Source organism: Notolepis coatsorum, assembly GCF_963971535.1.
Source record: "Notolepis coatsorum genome assembly, chromosome: 1".
In the NCBI taxonomy this organism is placed as follows: Eukaryota; Metazoa; Chordata; class Actinopteri; order Aulopiformes; family Paralepididae; genus Notolepis; species Notolepis coatsorum.
In genome coordinates this window covers 77,404,349-77,428,671 of record NC_140165.1, presented here as the reverse complement: position 1 = coordinate 77,428,671, position 24,323 = coordinate 77,404,349, and the positions used below count along the sequence as shown (strand labels likewise).

At 46.2% G+C, this 24,323-nt stretch overlaps 1 protein-coding gene across 1 annotated transcript in view; it reads right to left on the bottom strand.

Annotated features, from left to right (window-relative positions):
* The window catches only part of tmem88b (transmembrane protein 88 b), a gene marked incomplete at its 3' end in the record, with an annotated part of 59,894 nt that overhangs the window by 12,870 nt on the left and 22,701 nt on the right, over positions 1 to 24,323 (bottom strand). Inside the window, 2 exon segments of the mRNA XM_084318712.1 lie at positions 19,673 to 19,879; positions 19,881 to 20,099. Of these exon segments, the coding sequence (XP_084174838.1) occupies positions 19,673 to 19,879; positions 19,881 to 20,093 (420 nt within the window). The 5' untranslated portion in view covers positions 20,094 to 20,099.

Below are 24,323 nucleotides of genomic sequence, written 5' to 3'. Positions count from 1 at the left end.
CAACAACAGTAACAACAGCTGACCACAATAACAACAACAACAGCAGTAACAGCAGCTGACCACAATAACAACAACAACAGCAGTAACAACAGCTGACCACAATAACAACAACAGCAGTAACAACAGCTGACCACAATAACAACAACAACAGTAACAACAGCTGACCACAATAACAACAACAACAACAACAACAACAACAACAACAACAACAACAACAACAACAACAACAACAACAGTAACAACAGCGGACCACAATAACAACAACAGCAGCTGCAGTAACAACAACTGACCACAATAACAACAACAACAGTAACAACAGCTGACTACAATAACAACAACAGCAGTAACAACAGCTGACCACAATAACAACAACAGCAGCAGTAACAACAACTGACCACAATAACAACAACAGCAGCAGTAACAACAGCTGACCACAATAACAACAACAGCAGCAGTAACAACAGCTGACCACAATAACAACAACAGCAGCTGCAGTAACAACAACTGACCACAATAACAACAACAGCAGCAGTAACAACAGCTGACCACAATAACAACAACAGCAGCTGCAGTAACAACAACTGACCACAATAACAACAACAGCAGTAACAACAGCTGACCACAATAACAACAACAGCAGTAACAACAGCTGACCACAATAACAACAACAGCAGTAACAGCAGCTGACCACAATAACAACAACAGCAGTAACAGCAGCTGACCACAATAACAACAACAGCAGTAACAACAGCTGACCACAATAACAACAACAGCAGTAACAGCAGCTGACCACAATAACAACAACAGCAGTAACAACAGCTGACCACAATAACAACAACAGCAGTAACAGCAGCTGACCACAATAACAACAACAGCAGTAACAGCAGCTGACCACAATAACAACAACAGCAGTAACAACAACTGACCACAATAACAACAACAACAACAACAACAACAACAACAACAACAACAATAACAACAGCGGACCACAATAACAACAACAGCAGCTGCAGTAACAACAACTGACCACAATAACAACAACAACAGTAACAACAGCTGGCCACAATAACAACAACAGCAGCAGTAACAGCAGCTGACCACAATAACAACAACAGCTGCAGTAACAACAACTGACCACAATAACAACAACAGCAGCAGTAACAACAGCTGACCACAATAACAACAACAGCAGTAACAACAACTGACCACAATAACAACAACAACAGTAACAACAGCTGACCACAATAACAACAACAGCAGCAGTAACAACAGCTGACCACAATAACAACAACAGCTGCAGTAACAACAACTGACCACAATACCAACAACAGCAGCAGTAACAACAGCTGACCACAATAACAACAACAGCAGTAACAACAGCTGACCACAATAACAACAACAACAACAGCAGTAACAGCAGCTGACCACAATAACAACAACAACAGCAGTAACAACAGCTGACCACAATAACAACAACAACAGCAGTAACAACAGCTGACCACAATAACAACAACAGCAGCAGTAACAGCAGCTGACCACAATAACAACAACAACAGCAGTAACAACAGCAGACCACAATAACAACAACAGCAGCAGTAACAGCAGCTGACCACAATAACAACAACAGCAGCAGTAACAACAGCTGACCACAATAACAACAACAACAACAGTAACAGCAGCTGACCACAATAACAACAACAACAGCAGTAACAACAGCTGACCACAATAACAACAACAGCAGCAGTAACAACAGCTGACCATAATAACAACAACAGCAGTAACAGCAGCTGACCATAATAACAACAACAGCAGTAACAGCAGCTGACCACAATAACAACAACAGCAGCAGTAACAACAGCTGACCACAATAACAACAACAACAGCAGTAACAACAGCTGACCACAATAACAACAACAGCAGTAACAGCAGCTGACCACAATAACAACAACAACAGCAGTAACAACAGCTGACCACAATAACAACAACAGCAGCAGTAACAGCAGCTGACCACAATAACAACAGCAGTAACAGCAGCTGACCACAATAACAACAACAGCAGTAACAGCAGCTGACCACAATAACAACAACAGCAGCAGTAACAGCAGCTGACCACAATAACAACAACAGCAGTAACAGCAGCTGACCACAATAACAACAACAGCAGTAACAGCAGCTGACCACAATAACAACAACAGCAGTAACAGCAGCTGACCACAATAACAACAACAGCAGTAACAGCAGCTGACCACAATAACAACAACAGCAGTAACAACAGCTGACCACAATAAAAACAACAACAACAGCTGTAACAGCAGCTGACCACAATAACAACAACAGCAGTAACAGCAGCTGACCACAATAACAACAACAGCAGTAACAACAGCTGACCACAATAACAACAACAGCAGCAGTAACAACAGCTGACCACAATAAAAACAACAACAACAGCAATAACAACAGCTGACCACAATAACAACAACAGCAGCAGTAACAGCAGCTGACCACAATAACAACAACAGCAGTAACAGCAGCTGACCACAATAACAACAACAGCAGTTGTTGGCGCCGCAACGAACGGCTGCCTGTCTGTGCGCTCCGTCGAGACTGTGCTTACTTTTGTTAATATTTATAGTTTTTAGAGTTTTGTTTGTACCAACTGTTGGTGCATTTAATATGTATGACCATCAGTCACTCATAGACATTGGATTACGGGAAACTTACCAACTGGATTACTCACTGGACCAGCTTTCCGAACCGCAACAATGGCCTGAAGAAATTCTCCGGAGATTAGGACCAGATCCTTTGTTCCTTGATCCCAGGAACAGAGGACCCAGACGGCGAGGAAAGAGAGCTGGAGTCCGTAACAGGCTGAGAACCAGGCGGCACAGGACACCACTACCCAGTATATTGCTAGCCAATGTACAATCAATTGACAATAAACTGGATGACATCCGAGCAAGGATTCAATATCAAAGAGACGTTAGGGACTGCAACGTTCTCTGCTTCACTGAAACGTGGCTCACGCCGGAGGTTCCAGACCACGCAATTCAACCAGCCGATCACTTCTTTATCCATCGCAAGGATCGGACATCAGAGTCCGGTAAACAACGTGGAGGAGGTATTGCCTTCATGTTTAACAAAAATTGGAGCGATCCAACTAACGTGAAGGAATTATCCAACCACTGCTCCCCAGACCTGGAATATATAACCATCAAGTGTCGTCCTTTCTTCCTCCCGAGGGAGTTAACGGCGATCATCCTGATCGGAGTGTATATTCCACCGCAAGCCAGCAACAACGCCGCGCTCTCCAGAATCCACGACGAGGTAAATAGAATACAAGCGACGAACGTTAACGCCGCCATTTTGGTGCTGGGCGATTTCAACAGCGCCAATCTGAGAAAGGTATTACCTGACTTCTATCAGCATGTGACTTGCAACACCAGAGGCGGTAACATCCTAGATAACTGTTACATGCAATTTAAAGGTGGCTACAAGGCTCATTCTGATAGTGGCTTTGGTAAATCAGATCACGCGTCAATCTTTCTTTCACCAAAGTACAAACAGAGAATTAAAAGTACTCCTGTAGTCTCGCGAGAGGTGCAGAAATGGGATTTGACGTCAGAGGAGACGCTCCGGTCTGTGTTTCACTGCACAGACTGGAATGTGTTCCGCGACACAGATAACATTAATGTCTACACGGAGACAGTGCTGGACTATGTTTGTACTAGGGTGGAAGAAACAATCCCCACTACCACAAAGAGAGTTTACCCAAATCAAAAACCCTGGGTAGACAAATCCGTCCGTGAAGCTCTGAGAGAGCGCACCAAAGCATACAACGACGGCCTAGTGGCAGGCAACATGAATGACCACAAGGTGGCGCGATACAACGTAAGGAGGACAGTGTCAGAGGCCAAACGGCGCTACAGGGATAAAATTGAACTCCAGTTTGAACAAGCTGACTCTAGAGCTATGTGGCAGGGGCTCAAAACGATGACAGACTACAAAGGCGCCTCCCTCAAACTGAACAGTGACATCTCCTTAGCAAATGACCTCAATACCTTCTATGCGAGGTTTGATGCTGGTAATAACAACACCAGCTCACAAGCCACGGCAATGGGGGGGGGGGGGGTCGGCTGCTGATGGAGGCGCAGTGTTCAGGGTAACAGAGCATGAGGTGAGGCGGACCTTTAAAAAAGTGAATATCAGGAAGGCAGCAGGTCCGGACGGCATCCCCGGCCGCGTCCTAAAAGTCTGTGCCGACCAACTGGCCCCAGTATTCACTGACATATTTAACCTGTCCTTAGAACAGGCTGTCATCCCCACCTGCCTGAAGAAGTCCACTATTATCCCTGTACCCAAAAAATCCAAGCCTGCTTGCCTCAACGACTACCGCCCTGTAGCTCTCACCTCCATAGCCATGAAGTGCTTTGAGAAGCTAGTAAAGGGCTACATCTGCTCCTCCCTCCCCATCAACATGGACCCCCTGCAATTTGCATACCGCCCCAACAGGTCCACGGAGGACGCCATAGCCCATGTGCTGCACACAGCAGCATCACACCTGGACAAGAGGCAGGGGAACTATGTGAGAATGCTATTCATCGACTACAGCTCGGCATTCAATACCATAGTCCCCTCCATACTCATAGCCAAGCTCAGGGACCTGGGCTTGGGCTATGACCTCTGCCAGTGGGTCTTGGACTTCCTGACTGGCAGACCCCAGGTGGTGAGAGCAGGCAACTGCACCTCCTCATCCATCACCCTCAACATAGGGGCCCCCCAGGGCTGTGTTCTGAGTCCCCTCCTCTACTCCCTGTACACACACGACTGTGTGGCTCAGCGGAGTAGCAATACAATCATCAAATTTGCTGACGACACAGTGGTGGTGGGCCTGATCTCTGCCAACGACGAGAGGGCCTACCTGGAAGAGGTCAAGGTCCTGGCGGGATGGTGCCAGGAAAACAGCCTCTCCCTGAACGTCAGCAAAACAAAGGAGATGATTGTGGACTTCAGGAGGTCGGGGGTCAAGGACTACAGCCCCCTCAGCATCGACGGGGCACCGGTTGAGAGAGTCAACAGCTTTAAGTACCTCGGAGCCTACATATCCGAGGACTTGACATGGACCACACACATTGACAGTGTTGTGAAGAAGGCACGACAACGCCTCTACTTCCTCAGGCGCCTAAGGAAGTTCCAAGTCAGTCAGAAGATCCTTAAGAACTTCTACTCATGTACAATAGAGAGCATCTTGACCGGCAACATCACCTCCTGGTTTGGGAATAGCACTGCACAAGACCGAAGCAGACTACAAAGAGTGACACGTTCAGCCGAACGCACAATTGGAGGGGGGCTCCCCACCCTCCAGAACATTTACAACAAGCGTTGCAAGGGCAAGGCTAAAAGAATCATTAAAGACTCCAGTCACCCGAACAACTGCCTCTTTGAACTGCTGCGGTCAGGCAAGCGATACCGGAGTCTCAAGGCGAGCACAGAAAGACTCAGAAGAAGCTTCTATCCCCAGGCCATCAGGCTGCTAAACGAACAATGAATGAACACTACACAACAACAACCACCAAACGCACATAGCACACACATCCACACGCACACACTCACTTTAAACAAACACACTGTAGCACCCACTCCACACACTTTATAGCACACACCCACTTTAAACAAACACACTGTAGCACCCACTCCCCACACTTTATATTTATTGATGAAGGATTGCACTACAACTAGTACACCTTACTGTAAATTGTACCTAAAATTGTACCTCATCCCATTTCTGCTTTGCACTAGATAGTACTGTACATTAGTACACTGCATAGTATTGTATATTATATGGTAACTCAGAACATTGTACATATGTCTATACCGAACACTGTGACCTCATTTTTCTTCTTCTAAATTACATGCTATATTATGTTATTTGATACTATCTTGTCTAGCACAGTCTCTGGAGCGTAACAGTAAGAAGCATTTTGTATGAAAGTATTCTGTACTTCTGTATGACAACTATTAAAGAACTTGAACTTGAACTTGAACAGCAGCTGACCACAATAACAACAACAGCAGTAACAGCAGCTGACCACAATAACAACAACAGCAGTAACAGCAGCAGACCACAATAACAACAACAGCAGCAGCAGCAGTAACAGCAGCTGACCACAATAACAAGAACAACAGCAGCTGACCACAATAACAACAACAACAACAACAACAACAGTAACAACAGCTGACCACAATAACAACAGCAGCAGTAACAGCAGCTGACCACAATAACAACAACAGCAGCAGTAACAGCAGCTGACCACAATAACAACAACAGCAGTAACAGCAGCAGAACATGATAATTTAGTCATTTAGATCTAGATTCAGACTTCAAGGACATATAAGATGAGAAGCACGTTCAGTCACTCATACCCCCCCCCCCCCCCCCAACACTCAACTAACCGCCACGGCCAGTCCTTCATACCAGCGGCCATCAGGCTCCACAACAGTGGGCAGGGACTGCTGCCAGACATTCAACTACAACTACTAGGAACCTAAAAAGGACAATAACACTACCTTATGCATACTGCACCTTATGTGAATACTGTATATTTCAGTTAGTTAGTTAATTATATTGACTTGTTATATTGTGTACACTGCTTGTTTTTACTACCTGTACCCCTCCCCCCTCCCCCATGCTGCTATGATGCCTGCATTTCCCCAAGGGGATCAATAAAGGAATATCTTATCTTATCTTATACAATTGTTGAGAAAAAAACTACAAAATATGGGGACCTTTAATCACAGTTACGTGCCTCAAAGGACTTCTCCCTCAGCGAAGACGAGGAAATACTACAAGCGTACTGTTCAGTGCATACTACATTATGTTGGAGCTAACTGTTCAGTACATACTACATTATGTTGGAGCTAACTGTTCAGTACATACTACATTATGTTGGAGCTAACTGTTCAGTGCATACTACATTATGTTGGAGCTTACTGTTCAGTACATACTACATTATGTTGGAGCTTACTGTTCAGTACATACTACATTCTGTTGGAGCTAACTGTTCAGTACATACTATATACTGTTGGAGCTTACTGTTCAGTACATACTACATTATGTTGGAGCTAACTGTTCAGTGCATACTATATACTGTTGGAGCTTACTGTTCAGTACATACTATATACTGTTGGAGCTTACTGTTCAGTACATACTACATTATGTTGGAGCTTACTGTTCAGTACATACTATATTATGTTGGAGCTAACTGTTCAGTGCATACTATATACTGTTGGAGCTTACTGTTCAGTACATACTATATACTGTTGGAGTGTACTGTTCAATACATACTACATTATGTTGGAGCTAACTGTTCAGTGCATACTATATTATGTTGGAGCTAACTGTTCAGTGCATACTATATTCTGTTGGAGCTAACTGTTCAGTACATACTACATTATGTTGGAGCTAACTGTTCAGTGCATACTATATTCTGTTGGAGCTAACTGTTCAATACATACTACATTATGTTGGAGCTAACTGTTCAGTGCATACTATATACTGTTGGAGCTTACTGTTCAGTACATACTATATACTGTTGGAGTGTACTGTTCAATACATACTACATTCTGTTAAAGCTAACTGTATTCCGTGCTGCAGAATACAACATACTTGGTGAACTTGCGCCCCCATGTGGAAGCAGCCGTTCATAGCACTGAAGACGGCTCACTCACTGCTGTGTCCACGTGCCAGCTGTGCTGTCAGGGAGGATGTGACCTCCTTGGTCAGTTTTACTCCCAAAAAACAAACACTCCGGTCGGTGACAGCTTCGGTGTGTTCGGGAAGGTTTTGCTGACCATAAACATGAATTATGATATCTGAAACAGCCTGGCACAATGCCACGGTATAGAGAGGAGCCTGCAGCAACCCATGCACTCCACTCTCCACATGTCAGTCCAGCACTCGTACAAATTATACAAACCATCCAAGACGGATCATTCTCTTATCAGTCTCTTATCAGGTGATGTAATTCATAGGCATGCTGTGGCCTCCAAGCCGCAAAACCTATTTACCCTTAAAATGAAGATAACGCAGTGTATAACGTTTTATATACAGTATAGTTATACTATATATATAGAGAGGGATTGGAATTTATTCAAAAGCTTATTTCTACCTATTGTCATTTTTTATTTGTATAATTTTTTTTCTTTATCCAAAATGTCACATAATTCAGAAATAGGTCGAAATTGAGATATTGGCAATTTTGAGTGCTTTGAAATCTTCTCTATCTGTCTCCTTATTTACAAAACTTAATCCGACTTGTAAATTATTGTTAGATAGTGTGGCTGTATTATCTCCCACGCTGTGTGAAAAAATAAACAGTTTTGTCATAGGGGAGTGGCTAAGTGCTTTCGGTCTCAAATGTCAGAGACGGTGGGGGCGGCTGGGTGGCGCAGCGGACATTGCGCTCGTCACCAACGCAAGAGACACCGGGTTCGAATCCGGCTGTCTGCGTTGCCTCCGGCATGGGCCGGCCGTCATACTAACTCAATTGGCAGAGTTAGCGGGTGGGAAGTCGAAGGGTGGTAGTCTGGTCGTTGTGAACAGCGACTCCTACAGGTCGGTTGGGGCGCCTGCACAGCAAAGTCAGGAAAATGGCGGGGGCAGTGTGAGCCTCCTACACGTTACTCCTCGCCAAATGAGAGTCCGCGCTGGCAGGTGAAAAGATGTGACAGGCTGCCTCCACATGTATCGGAGGGGACATGTGATGCCAGGCTTCTTTCCTCCCTACAACCGGCCAGTGGGGGGAATATGTGAGCAACGATCAGGACAGGGGAGGGAGAATTGGCACAAGAGGTAAATTGGGATGGGGAGACAAATCACAGAAAAAGGAGGAGAAAAAAGTAGATAAAAAAAAAATTCAGAGACGGGCAGAAATGACAGCTGGCACCAAATCCATTCAGAATAAGAGACAACGGAACCAGGACTTTGTTGGCGGTGTGAAAATATGCCGACAAACATTAAACATCTTTGGAACCGTTTGTGTTCAATTGTTGTATCTGAATCGGGAGATTATCTTCTCTCTGTCAAAATTGAAAGTGTATCTCTCTGGCTGGCAGTGCGCATATAATAAGGCATAGATCATTAAAATTAGTTTTCTCTAACGAACGCATCTATTTATATATTTCCTATTTATAGAGTGGTGGTGAGTGAGGTCTTTTTGTTGTTCGCTCATTTCTCGCAACATATCAAGTAGGCCTATACAGGTAAGCCCACATCATTAGTAGTGAAAGCAAATCAATCTGTCCACTTTTCTTTTTTGGGATTTATCCATGGTTAGCTTACTGGGGGCCGGACACTCGAGATTAGCCACCTGCAGACGGCAGGGAGAGGCGCGGGGTGTGATGTATATTTTAGTTGACGAAATATTAAACACTTTTTTATTTCAGTGTCACAGTATCACCTTGATCTCCAAAATAAGAGGTGTTCCTTTTAAAATGGAATGAACTCCAACAGTACTTAAAGCTTGAGATTCTCCCCTCTGAGTTTAAAACCTTGATCTCCAATCTTTGTCACTCAAGTTGTACATGTTTTAATAGATTTGTTATCCCTGCTCTTTGCCTCGTCTTGTTGTCTCTTTGTTATGATTTTATATGCTGTGTGATTTTACATGTGTTTATGCTTATTTCTGTATACACTCGCTGTGAGTGTAAATGAGGGAAACCTCAGTTGCTTTCTTTCACATACTTCTTTCACATACTGTACTTGCTACTTGCTACTTGCATACCAACAGATCACATGATTCCGATTGCGTAGGAATAGTAGCAGGGAGAGAAGAGATAAGAGCCGGGAACCGTGTGAGGAACACGGGGGGAAACATCAGGACTCTGTCGTCCTTATCTCCTCGTGCTGTAAGAACAGAACACAGGGGGGGAGGAGAGGAGAGCGAGGGGGGGGGGGTGAGGAGAGCGAGGTGGGGGAGGAGAGGAGAGTGAGGGGGGGAGGAGCAGAGAGGAGAGCGAGGGGGGGAGGAGAGGAGAGTGAGGGGGGGAGAGGAGAGTGAGGTGGGGGAGGAGAGGAGGGTGAGGGGGGAGGAGAGGAGAGTGAGGGGGGGGAGGAGAGGAGAGCGAGGCAAAGGTGGGGGGTGAGGAGAGTGAGGTGGGGGAGGAGAGGAGGGTGAGGGCGGGGAGGAGCAGAGAGGAGAGCGAGGGGGGGGAGGAGAGGAGAGTGAGGGGGGGAGAGGAGAGTGAAGTGGGGGAGGAGAGGAGGGTGAGGGGGGGAGGAGAGGAGAGTGAGGGGGGGGAGGAGAGGAGAGCGAGGCAAAGGTGGGGGGTGAGGAGAGTGAGGTGGGGGAGGAGAGGAGGGTGAGGGTGGGGAGGAGCGGAGAGGAGAGCGAGGGGGGGGAGGAGAGGAGAGTGAGGGGGGGAGAGGAGAGTGAGGTGGGGGAGGAGAGGAGGGGGAGGGGGGGAGGAGAGGAGAGGAGAGCGAGGGGGGGGAGGAGAGGAGAGTGAGGGGGGGAGGAGAGGAGGGTGAGGGTGGGGAGGAGCGGAGAGGAGAGCGAGGGGGGGGAGGAGAGGAGAGTGAGGGGGGGAGAGGAGAGTGAGGTGGGGGAGGAGAGGAGGGGGAGGGGGGGAGGAGAGGAGAGCGAGGCAAAGGTGGGGGGTGAGGAGAGTGAGGTGGGGGAGGAGAGGAGGGTGAGGGGGGGGAGGAGAGGAGGGTGAGGGGGGGGAGGAAAGGAGAGTGAGGGGGGAGAGGAGAGCGAGGTGGGGTAGGAGAGGGGAGCTAGGGCGGGAGGAGAGGAGAGTGAGGGGGGGAGGAGAGGAGAGGAGAGCGAGGTGGGGGAGGAGAGTGAGGGGGGGAGAGGAGAGCGAGGTGGGGGAGGAGAGGGGAGCAAGGGCGGGAGGAGAGGAGAGCGAGGTGGGGAGGAGAAGAGAGGAGAGCGAGGCAGAGGCAGAGGTGGGGGAGGTGGGGGAGGAGAAGAGAGGAGAGCGAGGTGGGGGAGGAGAGGAGAGAGGTGGGGGAGGTGAGGAGAGCGAGGTGGGGGAGGAGGAGAGGAGAGAGAAGTGGGGGAGGAGAGGAGAGCGAGGTGGGGGAGGAGAGCGAGGTGGGGGAGGAGAAGCGAGGAGAGCGAGGTGGGGGAGGAGAAGAGAGAGGTGGGGGAGGAGAGGAAAGAGAGGTGGGGGAGGAGAGGAGAGCGAGGTGGGGGGGAGAGAGAGGTGGGGGGGAGAGGAGAGAGAGGTGGGGGGGAGGAGAGGAGAGAGAGGCATTGAGCAGAAGGGGAGATGACAAGGGAGGTGGCGAAGGGGGAGGAGAATGTGGAGGAGTGAGGGGTGGGGGGGGGGGGGGGTAGATAACATTCACACAGTATGTACAGTATTTGTTTTTACTTGGTGAGGCCTTTTCTGTGGTCCAAAATCACAGAACACACTTAAAAAAGATTTTTTTTAGAAGAGAGCACTTCTAAAGGGGCTATACATTTTTTTTATGCATTTGAGTATCACAATTAAATTAAATAGTTTTTTGTTTTTGATTCTCAAGTTTAAATGTTTAAATAAAGGGCCACTTTGCCGATTTTCCAACCTGAATCCTATCGGTCTATTGTGAGGAGGTCAAGAGGACATGTGATAATCTGACATGTAACTAACATGTTCTGTCGTGAGGAGGACATGTGATAATCTGACATGTAACTAACATGTTCTGTCGTGAGGAGGACATGTGATAATCTGACATGATGTAACTAACATGTTCTGTCGTGAGGAGGACATGTGATAATCTGACATGATGTAACTAACATGTTCTGTCGTGAGGAGGACATGTGATAATCTGACATGTAACTAACATGTTCTGTCGTGAGGAGGACATGTGATAATCTGACATGATGTAACTAACATGTTCTGTTGTGAGGAGGACATGTGATAATCTGACATGATGTAACTAACATGTTCTGTTGTGAGGAGGACATGTGATAATCTGACATGATGTAACTAACATGTTCTGTTGTGAGGAGGACATGTGATAATCTGACATGTAACTAACATGTTCTATTGTGAGGAGGACATGTGATAATCTGACATGTAACTAACATGTTCTGTTGTGAGGAGGACATGTGATAATCTGACATGATGTAACTAACATGTTCTGTTGTGAGGAGGACATGTGATAATCTGACATGATGTAACTAACATGTTCTGTTGTGAGGAGGACATGTGATAATCTGACATGATGTAACTAACATGTTCTGTTGTGAGGAGGACATGTGATAATCTGACATGTAACTAACATGTTCTGTTGTGAGGAGGACATGTGATAATCTGACATGATGTAACTAACATGTTCTGTTGTGAGGAGGACATGTGATAATCTGACATGTAACTAACATGTTCTGTTGTGAGGAGGACATGTGATAATCTGACATGATGTAACTAACATGTTCTGTCGTGAGGAGGACATGTGATAATCTGACATGTAACTAACATGTTCTGTTGTGAGGAGGACATGTGATAATCTGACATGTAACTAACATGTTCTGTCGTGAGGAGGACATGTGATAATCTGACATGATGTAACTAACATGTTCTGTCGTGACGTGAGGAGGACATGTGATAATCTGACATGATGTAACTAACATGTTCTGTCGTGAGGAGGACATGTGATAATCTGACATAAAACGTACCGATGTGTTCTGTGTTTCCAGAGCTCGAAGGAACTGGATGATGTCACCCAGTGAAATGCAGACACTATCTCCTCAACGAAAGATAAGATGTTCCTTTATTGATCCCCTTGGGGAAATTCAGGCATCATAGCAGCACGGGGGGGGGGGGGGGGGTACAGGTAGTAGAAGACATGATACAGGTCGTAAAAATTATCGTACAGTGGAGAAGTACAAATAAAATCTAATAATCTAAAATCTAATCTAATATAATGTAATCTAGAAATGCTAAATAAAATGCTAAATATATGCTCTGATGAAGTAGTATACAGTATACACATAAGGTACAATATTCATAAGGTATTCAACTGTAGTAGAGCTCAACTCGAGGAAAAGTGAAGATTATAGTGTCTGGAGGTCTCTAGACGTCTGCCCTCTAGTGGTGATGTTGGGAGGGGCGACTCAGCAGAGCGCTCAAGACACCGAACACATTGGGAAAGAAACTGAGATGATCACATAATCACATAACGATGAGTGCTTTGAAATCTTCTCTATCTGTCTCATTTACAAATCTTAATCCGACTTATAAATATGTCAATTATTGTTAGATAGTGTGGCTGTATTATCTCCCCCACACTGTGTGAAAAATAGACAGTTTTGTCGGAGGGGAGTGGCTAAGTGCTTGGAGGGGAGTGGCTAAGTGCTTGGAGGGGAGTGGCTAAGTGCTTGGAGGGGAGTGGCTAAGTGCTTGGAGGAGAGTGACTAAGTGCTTGGAGGGGAGTGGCTAAGTGCTTGGAGGGGAGTGGCTAAGTGCTTGGAGGGGAGTGGCTAAGTGATTGGAGGGGAGTGGCTAAGTGCTTGGAGGGGAGTGGCTAGGTGCTTGGAGGGGAGTGGCTAGGTGCTTGGAGGGGAGTGGCTAAGTACTTTCGTTCTCAGAGTGAGACAGAGACGGTCAGAAATTACAGCTGACACCAAATCCATTCAGAATAAAAGAGACAACGGACCCAGTACTTTGTTGGCGGTGTGAAAATATGCCGACAAACATTAAACATATTTGGAACAGTTTGTGTTCAATTGCAATTGCAGTATATATAACAGTGTATATACTATGGTGTGTGTGACTCCATGTATTGTGTTATTGTATTGTATCATCGGATTCTTATACATACTCTGTTGTAAACATAATTCTTTAACCGCCTTATTTGTTTATACTAGTTTGTTTATACCACTAGGGATCGTTTATACTGCCGTGTGATCGTGTTGTGTGTGTTTTTGAACGGTTGTCAAGCCTTACATTTCTCAAATAGCATGTGTTCTCTTTATTACACTGTAAGAGCAATCTCTCAAACCTTTTATAGGCCTGCAGACAAGGAGAGGACCCTGCAGGACACAATGAAGCCTCAACTACGCTTCTCTCTCTCTCTCTCTCTCTCTCTCTCTCTCTCTCTCTCTCTCTCTCTGTGTCTCTCTCTCTCTCTCTCTCTCTGTCTCTCTCTCTCTCTCTCTCTCTCTCTCTCTCTCTCTCTCTCTCTCTCTCTCTCTCTCCTCTCTCTCTCTCTCTCTCTCTCTCTCTTCTCAGCCCTTCTCTTTAATCTCTTTCCTCTCTCTCTTGGTACTCTCTCCATCCTCCGCGCTGCAGTTAATCCCCCTCCCCTAAGCCGCGGCGGTCACATGAGTTGTAATTGGTGAGAGTTTGGGAGAGCCGCGGTCCTCTGGTCTCTCCCCGGGTCATTAGGACGCTGGTGAGTTTAAATTTGGTCAGAATCCCTTTCAAAGTCTCTGAACCGTGCCGACTCAACGGGGCGACACCGGGTCCCCCCGATAATGGGTCAAACGGGCAGCGTGTGTGTGTGTGTGTGTGTCTGTGTGTGTGTGTGTGTGTGTGTGTGTGTGTGTGTCTGTGTCTGTGTGTGTGTCTGTGTGTGTGTGTCTGTGTGTGTGATGTCTGTGTGTGTGGTCTGTGTTGTATGTCTGTGTGTGTGTGTGTGTGTGTGTCTGTGTGTGTGTGTGTGGTGTCTGGTGTGGTGTGTGTCTGTGTGTGTGTCTGTGTGTGTGTCTGTGTGTATGCGTGTGTGCCTGCATGCCTGCGTCTGCGTGTGTGTATCTGTGTGTGTGCATACACGTGTGTGTGTGTGTGTCTGTGTGTGTGCATACATGTGTGTGTGTCTGTGTGTGTGCCTGCATGTGTGCGTCTGTGTGTGTCTGTGTGTGTGTCTGTGTGTGTCTGTGTATGTGTGTCTGTGTCTGTGTGTGTGTCTGTGTGTGTGTCTGTGTCTGTGTGTGTGGGTGTGGGCAGGGCCGCCTCAGGGGGTGTGCGAGCAGTGCGGTCGCACAGGGCCTCGCGGGAAGGGGGGCCTCGCACAAAAAAAAAAAAAAAAAAAAAGAAATATATTTTTTATTTATTATTATTGTTTTTATTATTTTTTTTTTATTTTTTTTTTTATTTTTTTTTTATTTTTTGCGAGGCCCCCCTTCCCGCGAGGCCCTTTTTCATCACAGACCTAAAATCTAGTTTTGCTTATATGCTTATATATTTCACATTAGACACGTTTGTAGAATGTGTGTGACTTGTTCCCGGCTCTGCGGCTCTGCAGCAGACATACTCACTATTGGAGCTCTGGGGCTCTGCAGCAGACATACTATTGGTTTCAACGAAGGGAGGGGTTACATCATGTGTACGCCGGCGTGCGTCAGCTGCGTTTGACTATTTCGCGCGTGCAGCTTTGGAGGTTATGCTTAGTTATGCCAGCCAAGAGGAAGAGGACGGTCATTCGGCAGATGGACTGAAGATGAAAGTTGTTGCATGTTAGACAGTTCAGTCAGGCTAGAGCTAAAGGCAGGGACAGCTAGTTAGCTTTAGCTATGTTATAATATCGAGTGCTAACGTGTGGTTCAGTTGGGATAGCCATGATGATGTCGGCTAGTAGCTAGCTTAGCTAAAGGCTAACTAGCGTTAGCTAACCTAGAGAGAGCGCGTGCAGCATTGTTATGCCAAGATGATGAGGACGGTCATTCGGCAGATGAACTTCGTCAACTCCACGCAGTTGTCTCCATCCTCTTGGACGTTTGGTGAGTTTTTAATGCACTCTATTCTATTCCCGCCGTGGATATATCTCTCTCTCTCTCTCGGGAGCCAAACGGGCCGGCTAGCTGTTGTAGCTAATGTTATATTGAGCCAAAGCGGGCCAGCTAGCTAACGTTATATTGAGCCAAACGGGCCGGCTAGCTGTTGTAGTAGCTAACGGTGTGTGGCCTGGTGTCAGTACCTGGCTACTCTATTTGCAGTTAGCCTATTTAGCTGATGTCGGCCATTGGCTCCTTGCTACTTTGTTTTCTCTGGTATAGACCCTCTTCTCTTTGGATTTAAGTGTTGATCTTTGTCCTTTTGGATCTATGTATATTCATGTTGCCTTTGTGAAGTTATCTTTTCCTTCTGTTTTGTTCTTCCATTAAAAGTTGAATATCCTTTAGGGGCTCATCTTTGCTTATCTCTCTCATACATGCTCTCTCTCTAACACACACACACACAGACATGCTCTCTCTCTCTAACACACAAACACACATGCTCTCTCTCTCTCTCTTTCTAACACACACAGACATGCTCTATATCTCTCTCTAACACACAAAATGACATGCTCTCTCTCTCTATATTTCTCTCTCTTTCTAACACACATATACATGCTCTCTCTCTAACACACACACACAAACAGACATGCTCTCTCTCTATCTCTCTCTTTCTAACACTCACAGACATGCTCTATCTATCTCTCTCTCTTCAATTCAAATGGGCTTTATTTCACATTCTTGTATTTCTCCCAGTAGGTATGGGAGTTTTGAGTTATTGTCGATGTTTTCAAAGTCTCTTTGGGTGTTTGCAATTTGTGGGAAGTATGTCTTGGTATAGTGGGCAGGTTGTTAAGAAGTGGAGCTCGGTTTCCACCTCATCTTGTGTGCAGTGGGTCTGTCTTCGCTTGGGAGCCAGGTCTGCCTATGGCGGCCTTTCTCGATGGCTAGGCTGTGCTCACTGAGTCTGTACCTAGTCAAGGATCTTCTTAGTATTGGGTCAGTCACAGTGCTCAGGTATTCTGCCACTGTGTACTCTCTGTTTAGGGCCAAATAGCATTTCAATTTGCTCTGGTTTTTGGGTTGTTTCTTTCCAATGTGTCTCTCTCTCTCTCTCTCTGGCCTCTGGTGGAGGGTCAGGGGCATTGCCGGGTCTGTGCAGCGATAACACTGTATATTGACTGTAGAACGGGAGCTCTCTCTCGCTCTCTCTCGCTCTCTCTCTTGCTATATGTTAACTGTATCATGCCTAGCCTCGGGCAGCGCTATTATTTAAGAATATGTTGACTGTATGATTTTTTTTTTTACCTTTTAGGGGGGGGGGGGGGGGGGGGGGGCGCTCGCGTTTAAATCTCGCACAGGGCCTCGCATTTCCTCCAGGCGGCCCTGGGTGTGGGTGTGTGTATGCAAGTGTGCCTGCATGCGTGCGTCTGCGTGTGTATTAACAGAGTCTGTGTGTGTCGTGTGTGTCGTCTCAATGTGTTTGAGTCTTGAGCCATGACACCCCCCCGCCCCATAATTCCATAATTCCACTGAACTGCATTCATCACTACATAGAATAAATGACCTCACCTCAGTGGACCATTTCAAAACGTGTTAACCCTCAATAACTCAAAAACCAATTTATTTTCTCGTGCCGTGTGGGAGACTGACTATATACACCATGATCGGCCTAGCTCTGTTTTTGGGCGAAGTGGCCCTTTAATCCTCAGCTTTGCTACCCAGCGGCCGAGCCGTCTTCAAAGTGCTCTGATGTACAACCCCCCCCCCCGGACCTCCTCCTGACCCCCAACCCCCCCCCCTCACCGTCTCCCTCACGTCACATCTGCCTCCTCGCTCTCATCTGATTATGAAAGACCCTCTTATCTGAGAGCTGAGCCCCACCCTGTAAGCCTCGGGGAAACGGCGATTCCAAACTCGTGGATGAAAGTTATGAGAGTTGATGTATTTCGGTATAGATTAAAAGAGAGAGAGAGAGAGAAGTAATGTTGTGTTCCTCATCCCATCCCATTCACAGCTTGTTTAGATGCTGTGTGTGTGTATGTGTGTTGTGCGTGCGTGTGTGCGTGTGTGTGTGTGTGCGTGTGTGCGTGTGTGTGCGTGTGTGTGTGTGTGTGTGTATAGACCACCAACACACACCACGTAAAACTCACTCACTCATCTTCTCTGGCAGATAACATTGAGGAAACTTGCAGGTGTATATTATTTATTAGTTCGTACTTTTTACAATATGCTCCCATCCCTCAATTTAGTTGTTATGCCAATTCCCCTCTCAGTCGTTGCAGGGGAGGGTGTAGATTAGAACGACCACATGCCTCCTCTGATATATGTGGAATCACCAGCTGCTTCTCTTCACCTGACAGCGAGGGCTTTCACTGGGAGAGCCTGGTGCACGCTGAGGTTCGCGCTATCTCCCCCAGATACCCCCCCCCCCGCTGAACAGTCGCACCCCACTGTCTTCCCACCCGCAAACACTGAAAAAAAATTTGTAGGAACATCTAACTAAGCCGGAGGTACACTACCCAGCCACTCCAGTGCTTAGACCTCTACACTACCCAGTGTTTAGACCTCTACACTACCAAGCCACTCCAGTGTTTAGACCTCTACACTACCCAGTGCTTAGACCTCTACACTACCCAGTGTTTAGACCTCTACACTACCAAGCCACTCCAGTGTTTAGACCTCTACACTACCCAGTGCTTAGACCTCTACACTACCCAGTGCTTAGACCTCTACACTACCCAGTGCTTAGACCTCTACACTACCCAGTGCTTAGACCTCTACACTACCCAGTGCTTAGACCTCTACACTACCCAGTGTTTAGACCTCTACACTACCCAGTGCTTAGACCTCTACACTACCCAGTGTTTAGACCTCTACACTACCCAGCCGCTCCAGTGTTCCACCCCTATCCTCTCATTACCTCTCCTCTCTCCCTCCTCATCTCCTCCCCTGCCCACTCCTTTCCTCTTCCCCATCTCCTCTCCTCGCTTCACCTTCCTTCTCTTCTCCTCCCTTCTCCTTTCCTTTCCTCTCCTCTCCTATCCTCTCCCCACCTCTCCTTCCCTCTCCTCTTCTCCCCTCTCTTCCCTTCTCCTTTCATTTTCCTCTCCTCCCCACCCATCTACTCTCATCTCCTCTCCTGCCCACTGCTTTCCTCTTCCCCTATTTCCTCTCATCTCCTCTTCTCTCTCCTCTCCTGTCATCTCCTCTCCTCTTATCTCCTCTCCTCTCATTTCCTCTCCTCTCATCTCCTCTTCTCTCTCTTCTCCTCTCCTCTCCTCTTCTCTCTCCTCTCCTCTCATCTCTTCTCTCTCCTCTCCTCTCCTCCTCTGTCCCCCTCGTCTCTCTCTTCTCCTCTCATCTCCTCTTCTCTCTTCTCCTCTGCCCCCCTCTTCTCTCTCCTCTTCTCTTTTCTCCTCTGCCCATCTCTTATCTCCTCTCCTCTCATCTCCTCTTCTCTCTTCTCCTCTGCCCCCCTCTCCTCATCTCCTCTCTCCTCTCCTTTCCTCTCTTCTCCCCCCGTCTCCTCATCTCCTCACCTCTCTCCTCTCTTCTCCTCTCCTCATCTCCTCTCCTCTCTTCTCCTCTCCCCCCTCTCCTCATCTCCTCACCTCTCTCCTCTCTTCTCCTCTCCTCATCTCCTCTCCTCTCCTCTGCTCTCTTCTCTCCTCATCTCCTCTCTCTCCTCTCCCCCATCTCCTCTCTTCTCCTCTCCCCATCTCCTCTTCTCTCTCCTTTCCACCATCCTCCTTTATTTTCCTCCCCACCCCCCTCTCCTCATCTCCTCTCCTCTGCTCTCTTCTCTCCTCATCTCCTCTCTGCTCTCTCTCCTCTCCCCCATCTTCTCTCTTCTCCTCTCCCCATCTCCTCTTCTCTCTCCTTTCCTCCATCCTCCTTTATTTTCCTCTCCTCTCCTCCCCTCTCCTCATCGCCTCTCCTTCCCCCCCTCTCCCGTCTCCTCTTACCGTCGAGTGGCAGAGGAAGCCGAACATCACCATGACGATAGCCGGCGTGAGGATGGTCCCGAACACCAGGCCGGCCAGGCAGGCGTTGATGGCGGCGATCAGCAGGTTCTGGGCCGTGACCAGCACCGAGCAGGCCCAGCAGTCCAGGGAGCCCCGCAGCTCCGGGGGGACCTCGCTGCCACCTCCCCCCCCCCCCGCTCTCAGCGGCGGAGTACGGGGGAGGCACCACCACGGAGCGCGAGGGCGTGTCTCCGCCCCCTCCGCTCGCGGCAGCGGTGGACGCCAGGGAGTTGGAGTGGTGGAGGTGCTGGTGGTGGTTGGGATGGTGGTGGAGGTGGTGGTGGTGGTGAGGGGGGAGTTCCTCGGACAGGTCCAAGGCCTGGTGATGGGCCCCCTTCTCCAGAGTACCGCTCATACTCATCGAGGACTGTAGGGAAGAAGAAGAGGGAGAGGTCGGGGGGTCAGGGGGAGAAGTTGGAAGTATAGAGAAGGGATGGCATTCTGACCTACGTTGAACCACCACCACTGGTCTAAGATTCTGGACAATATAGTATATGGTAGAATATATATGCAGCAATACTGCTTTGTGTATTTGAAGTTTGAAGTATTTTCGAAGTGTCTTTGCATTTTTTTTTAAATGCTGTTTGCAAACAGTTGTTTGTTGCAAACTCTGAATCCCGACGATTGAAGTGGATTGCGGTTTCAGAACCCCCGTCCCAAGACACATGGCCGCCGGTCCCGAGTGTTTCCCCCGCCCCCCCGGTCGAGTTCCAGTCTTCAGAAGAGCTCTGGGTTCGCTGAGAGGTTAGAGAGCTCTTATCTAACAAGGATGCCAGCCTTGTGTGTGATTCCCTTACATGAGATGATACTTATCTGAGATCTGGTGATTGGACAGAAGCCAGGGCCCACCCCAATTATCATGTGAGCGACAGATGAAGGTTAACCCTTTCACTGCCACACTACAGAAGGTTCACCCTTTACTATCCCACTACAGACGGTTTAACCCTTTGTTGTGTGGCAGTGAAAGGGTCAACCTTCTGTATTGTCACAGTGAAAGGGTTAACCGTTTGGTAGTGCGGCAGTGAAAGGGTTAAGCATCACACAATGTTTGTGTACATAATGTGGGACTCGTGACTCGACTTGAACCTGAGCACTGATGACTCGGACTCGGACTCGAGCATTGACTGCATTCGGACTCGGAAGGTGCAGACGAGGACTTTTTTTGTAATAGGCCCTAATCACTTGGCATAAGATATTGATGGCTAGTGCATTTGGCTATTGTGTCAGTAAATAAACTCCCTTTGAAACAGTAATAATTGTTGTAACATGTTGTATCACTGCTTGTTGTAACATGTTGTATCACTGCTTGGTCCTGAAACCTAAATCTGTCTAATAAGAACAGACTTGGAAGTCTTGTTAAAATGACCAGCAAGATCTCAGGGGAAAGTCGGGCCAAGCTTTTATTTGGACATTTATAAGAGGCTTAGGAGGGCTAGTGCTATATTGGACCTGCCAGGACCATCCACTCCAGGAGGAGTTGGAGCCAGTGTTGTAGTCGAGTCTCGAGTCCCCAGTGTTCAAGGCCGAGTCCGAGTCACCAAAGAAGTGCCAGAGTCAGAGTCGAGTCCCCATTACCCTAGTCCGAGTCCAAGTCCAAGTCATCAAGGTTGAGTCCACTCCACAGATATCTGTTGAAGTTTGAGGTTGTCCCGGTCTTCTCTTCTTTTCTTTTGATCTACTTTTTCTCCCCATTTTTATATTTTTTCCCCTTCCCCAATTTCGTATTGTCCAATTCTACCCTCCCCTGTCTCGACCGTTGCTAGACCATGCCTCCCACAAGCCGGCTGCAATGTGGACGAAGCCTTGCATCACGTGTCCCCTCCGGTACTCGAGGAGGCAGCCGTCGCATCTTTTCACCTGCACAGCGCGATCTCTTAGCAGCGAGGGTCTGCGTGGGAGGGACACGCCGCCCCCGTCGCTTCCTGATTCTACTGCGCAGGCGCACCAACCGACCTGTAGGAGTCGCTGTCCACAACGTCCGATCCCCACCCACCAGCTTCCCACCCCCTAATACTGGCAATTGTATTAGTATGAACGACCAGCCAAGCTGGTAGCAACGCCGAGAGCTGGGCTCCCCGGTCTTCTCTTCAATAGTTTGTTTACATAATAGAACATCTAGCAGTGCTCTTGCTGGAATTTGATGTAAAATCCGTGTAAGCAAAGCGCACGATTCGGGGCCGTCTCTTTAGGCATCTTAAGTACTGAACATGAGGGTATCGACGTGAATCCACATGTAGGTGGAACACACGTGTCTGCCCTTGCACAAAATTAAATAATGTTAGACAGTATTAATATAGCCATCGATATCTTATGCCAAATGATTAGGGCCTATTACTAAAAAAAATTAAAATCAATAACTGTATTTAGCGGTATTATTATTAAGTCAGAGTCTGCACCTTCCGAGTCCGAACGCAGCTCGATGTCCAAGTCCGAGTCATCAGTGCTCAAGTCCAAGTCGAGTCACAAGTCCTGAAAAACAGTCCAGGACTAAAGGACTATCACCCTCAGGCCGCCGTTTCAGAGCCCCTGTTTGGACCAAAAGACTCCATGTGTCCTTCATCCCAAATTAAGCCATTGATAGACTTTGAACACCAACATTATGGGAAAAGCACTTACCGCACTTACTTACTCCAGAATCAGACAAAGAAGATAGATACCAATCCTCTCCGTGCTTTCAGTAGAATATCGGTTGCAAGCTAGCCTAGCTTAGCTTTAGCTTAGTTTTAAGCTAGGCTAGTTGTCCTATAGCTACTGAACGCACAGAGAGGAAACTGGTATCTATCTTCTTGTCTGACTCTGGAGAACACGGTAAGTGCATTTCCCATAATAATGACGCACTTCTTCAACCATTATCTGAATCTGAAAAAAAAAATTGTATAATAAATAAAATCTAACCCTAATATACTAATATACTAACCTACACCGTAGCACTCAACACTTTGATGAACATTGTTACTCAGCTGAAAGAGTTGTGCCCTTCCTGATGACTTGTCGTACAGGACTTGTAAGTCGCTTTTGATAAAAGCATTCAGCTAAATGACTAAATGTAAATGTAAATAATAATAATAACTAGACAATTCCGCGCGGGGGAAATTGTGAAAGTGTGGGTGACGCCTGTGCACCGCCGGCCAACGGGGGAGAGGGTCTCTCGCGAGTCTCTATGACAAACGGTTCAAAGGATACAAAAAGGGGGCGCGGCCTAATGATCGGGGGAGTGGTCAACATAGACCAATCAAAGAGGATATCCCTACTGAGTGCAATGACACAACCCGCAACACTATTACACTATTACACTATTACACAATATTACACTATTACACACTATTACACACTATTACACACTATTACACACTATTACACACTATTACACTATTACACACTATTACACACTATTACACTATTACACACTATTACACACTATTACACTATTACACACTATTACACTATTACACACTATTACACACTATTACACTATTACACTATTATACACTATTACACTATTACACACTATTACACTATTACACACTATTACACATTATTACACTATTACACTATTACACACTATTACACACTATTACACTATTACACACTATTACACACTATTACACTATTACACACTATTACACTATTACACACTATTACACTATTACACACTATTACACTATTACACTATTACACACTATTACACTATTACACACTATTACACTATTACACTATAACACTATTACACTATTACACACTATTACACTATTACACACTATTGCACTATTACACTATTACACTATTACACACTATTACACTATTACACACTATTACACTATTACACTATTACACACTATTACACTATTACACTATTACACACTATTACACTATTACACTATTACACACTATTACACTATTACACTATTACACTATTGCACACTATTACACTATTACACACTATTACACTATTACACTATTACACACTATTACACACTATTACACTATTACACACTATTACACTATTACACACTATTACACTATTACACTATTACACACTATTACACACTATTACACTATTACACACTATTACACTATTACACTATTACACACTATTACACTATTACACTATTACACACTATTACACTATTACACACTATTACACTATTACACTATTACACACTATTACACTATTACACTATTACACTATTACACACTATTACACTATTACACACTATTACACTATTACACTATTACACACTATTACACACTATTACACTATTACACTATTACACACTATTACACTATTACACACTATTACACTATTACACTATTACACACTATTACACTATTACACACTATTGCACTATTACACTATTACACACTATTACACTATTACACACTATTACACTATTACACTATTACACACTATTACACTATTACACACTATTACACTATTACACTATTACACACTATTACACTATTACACACTATTACACTATTACACACTATTACACTATTACACACTATTACACTATTACACTATTACACACTATTACACACTATTACACTATTACACTATTACACACTATTACACTATTACACACTATTA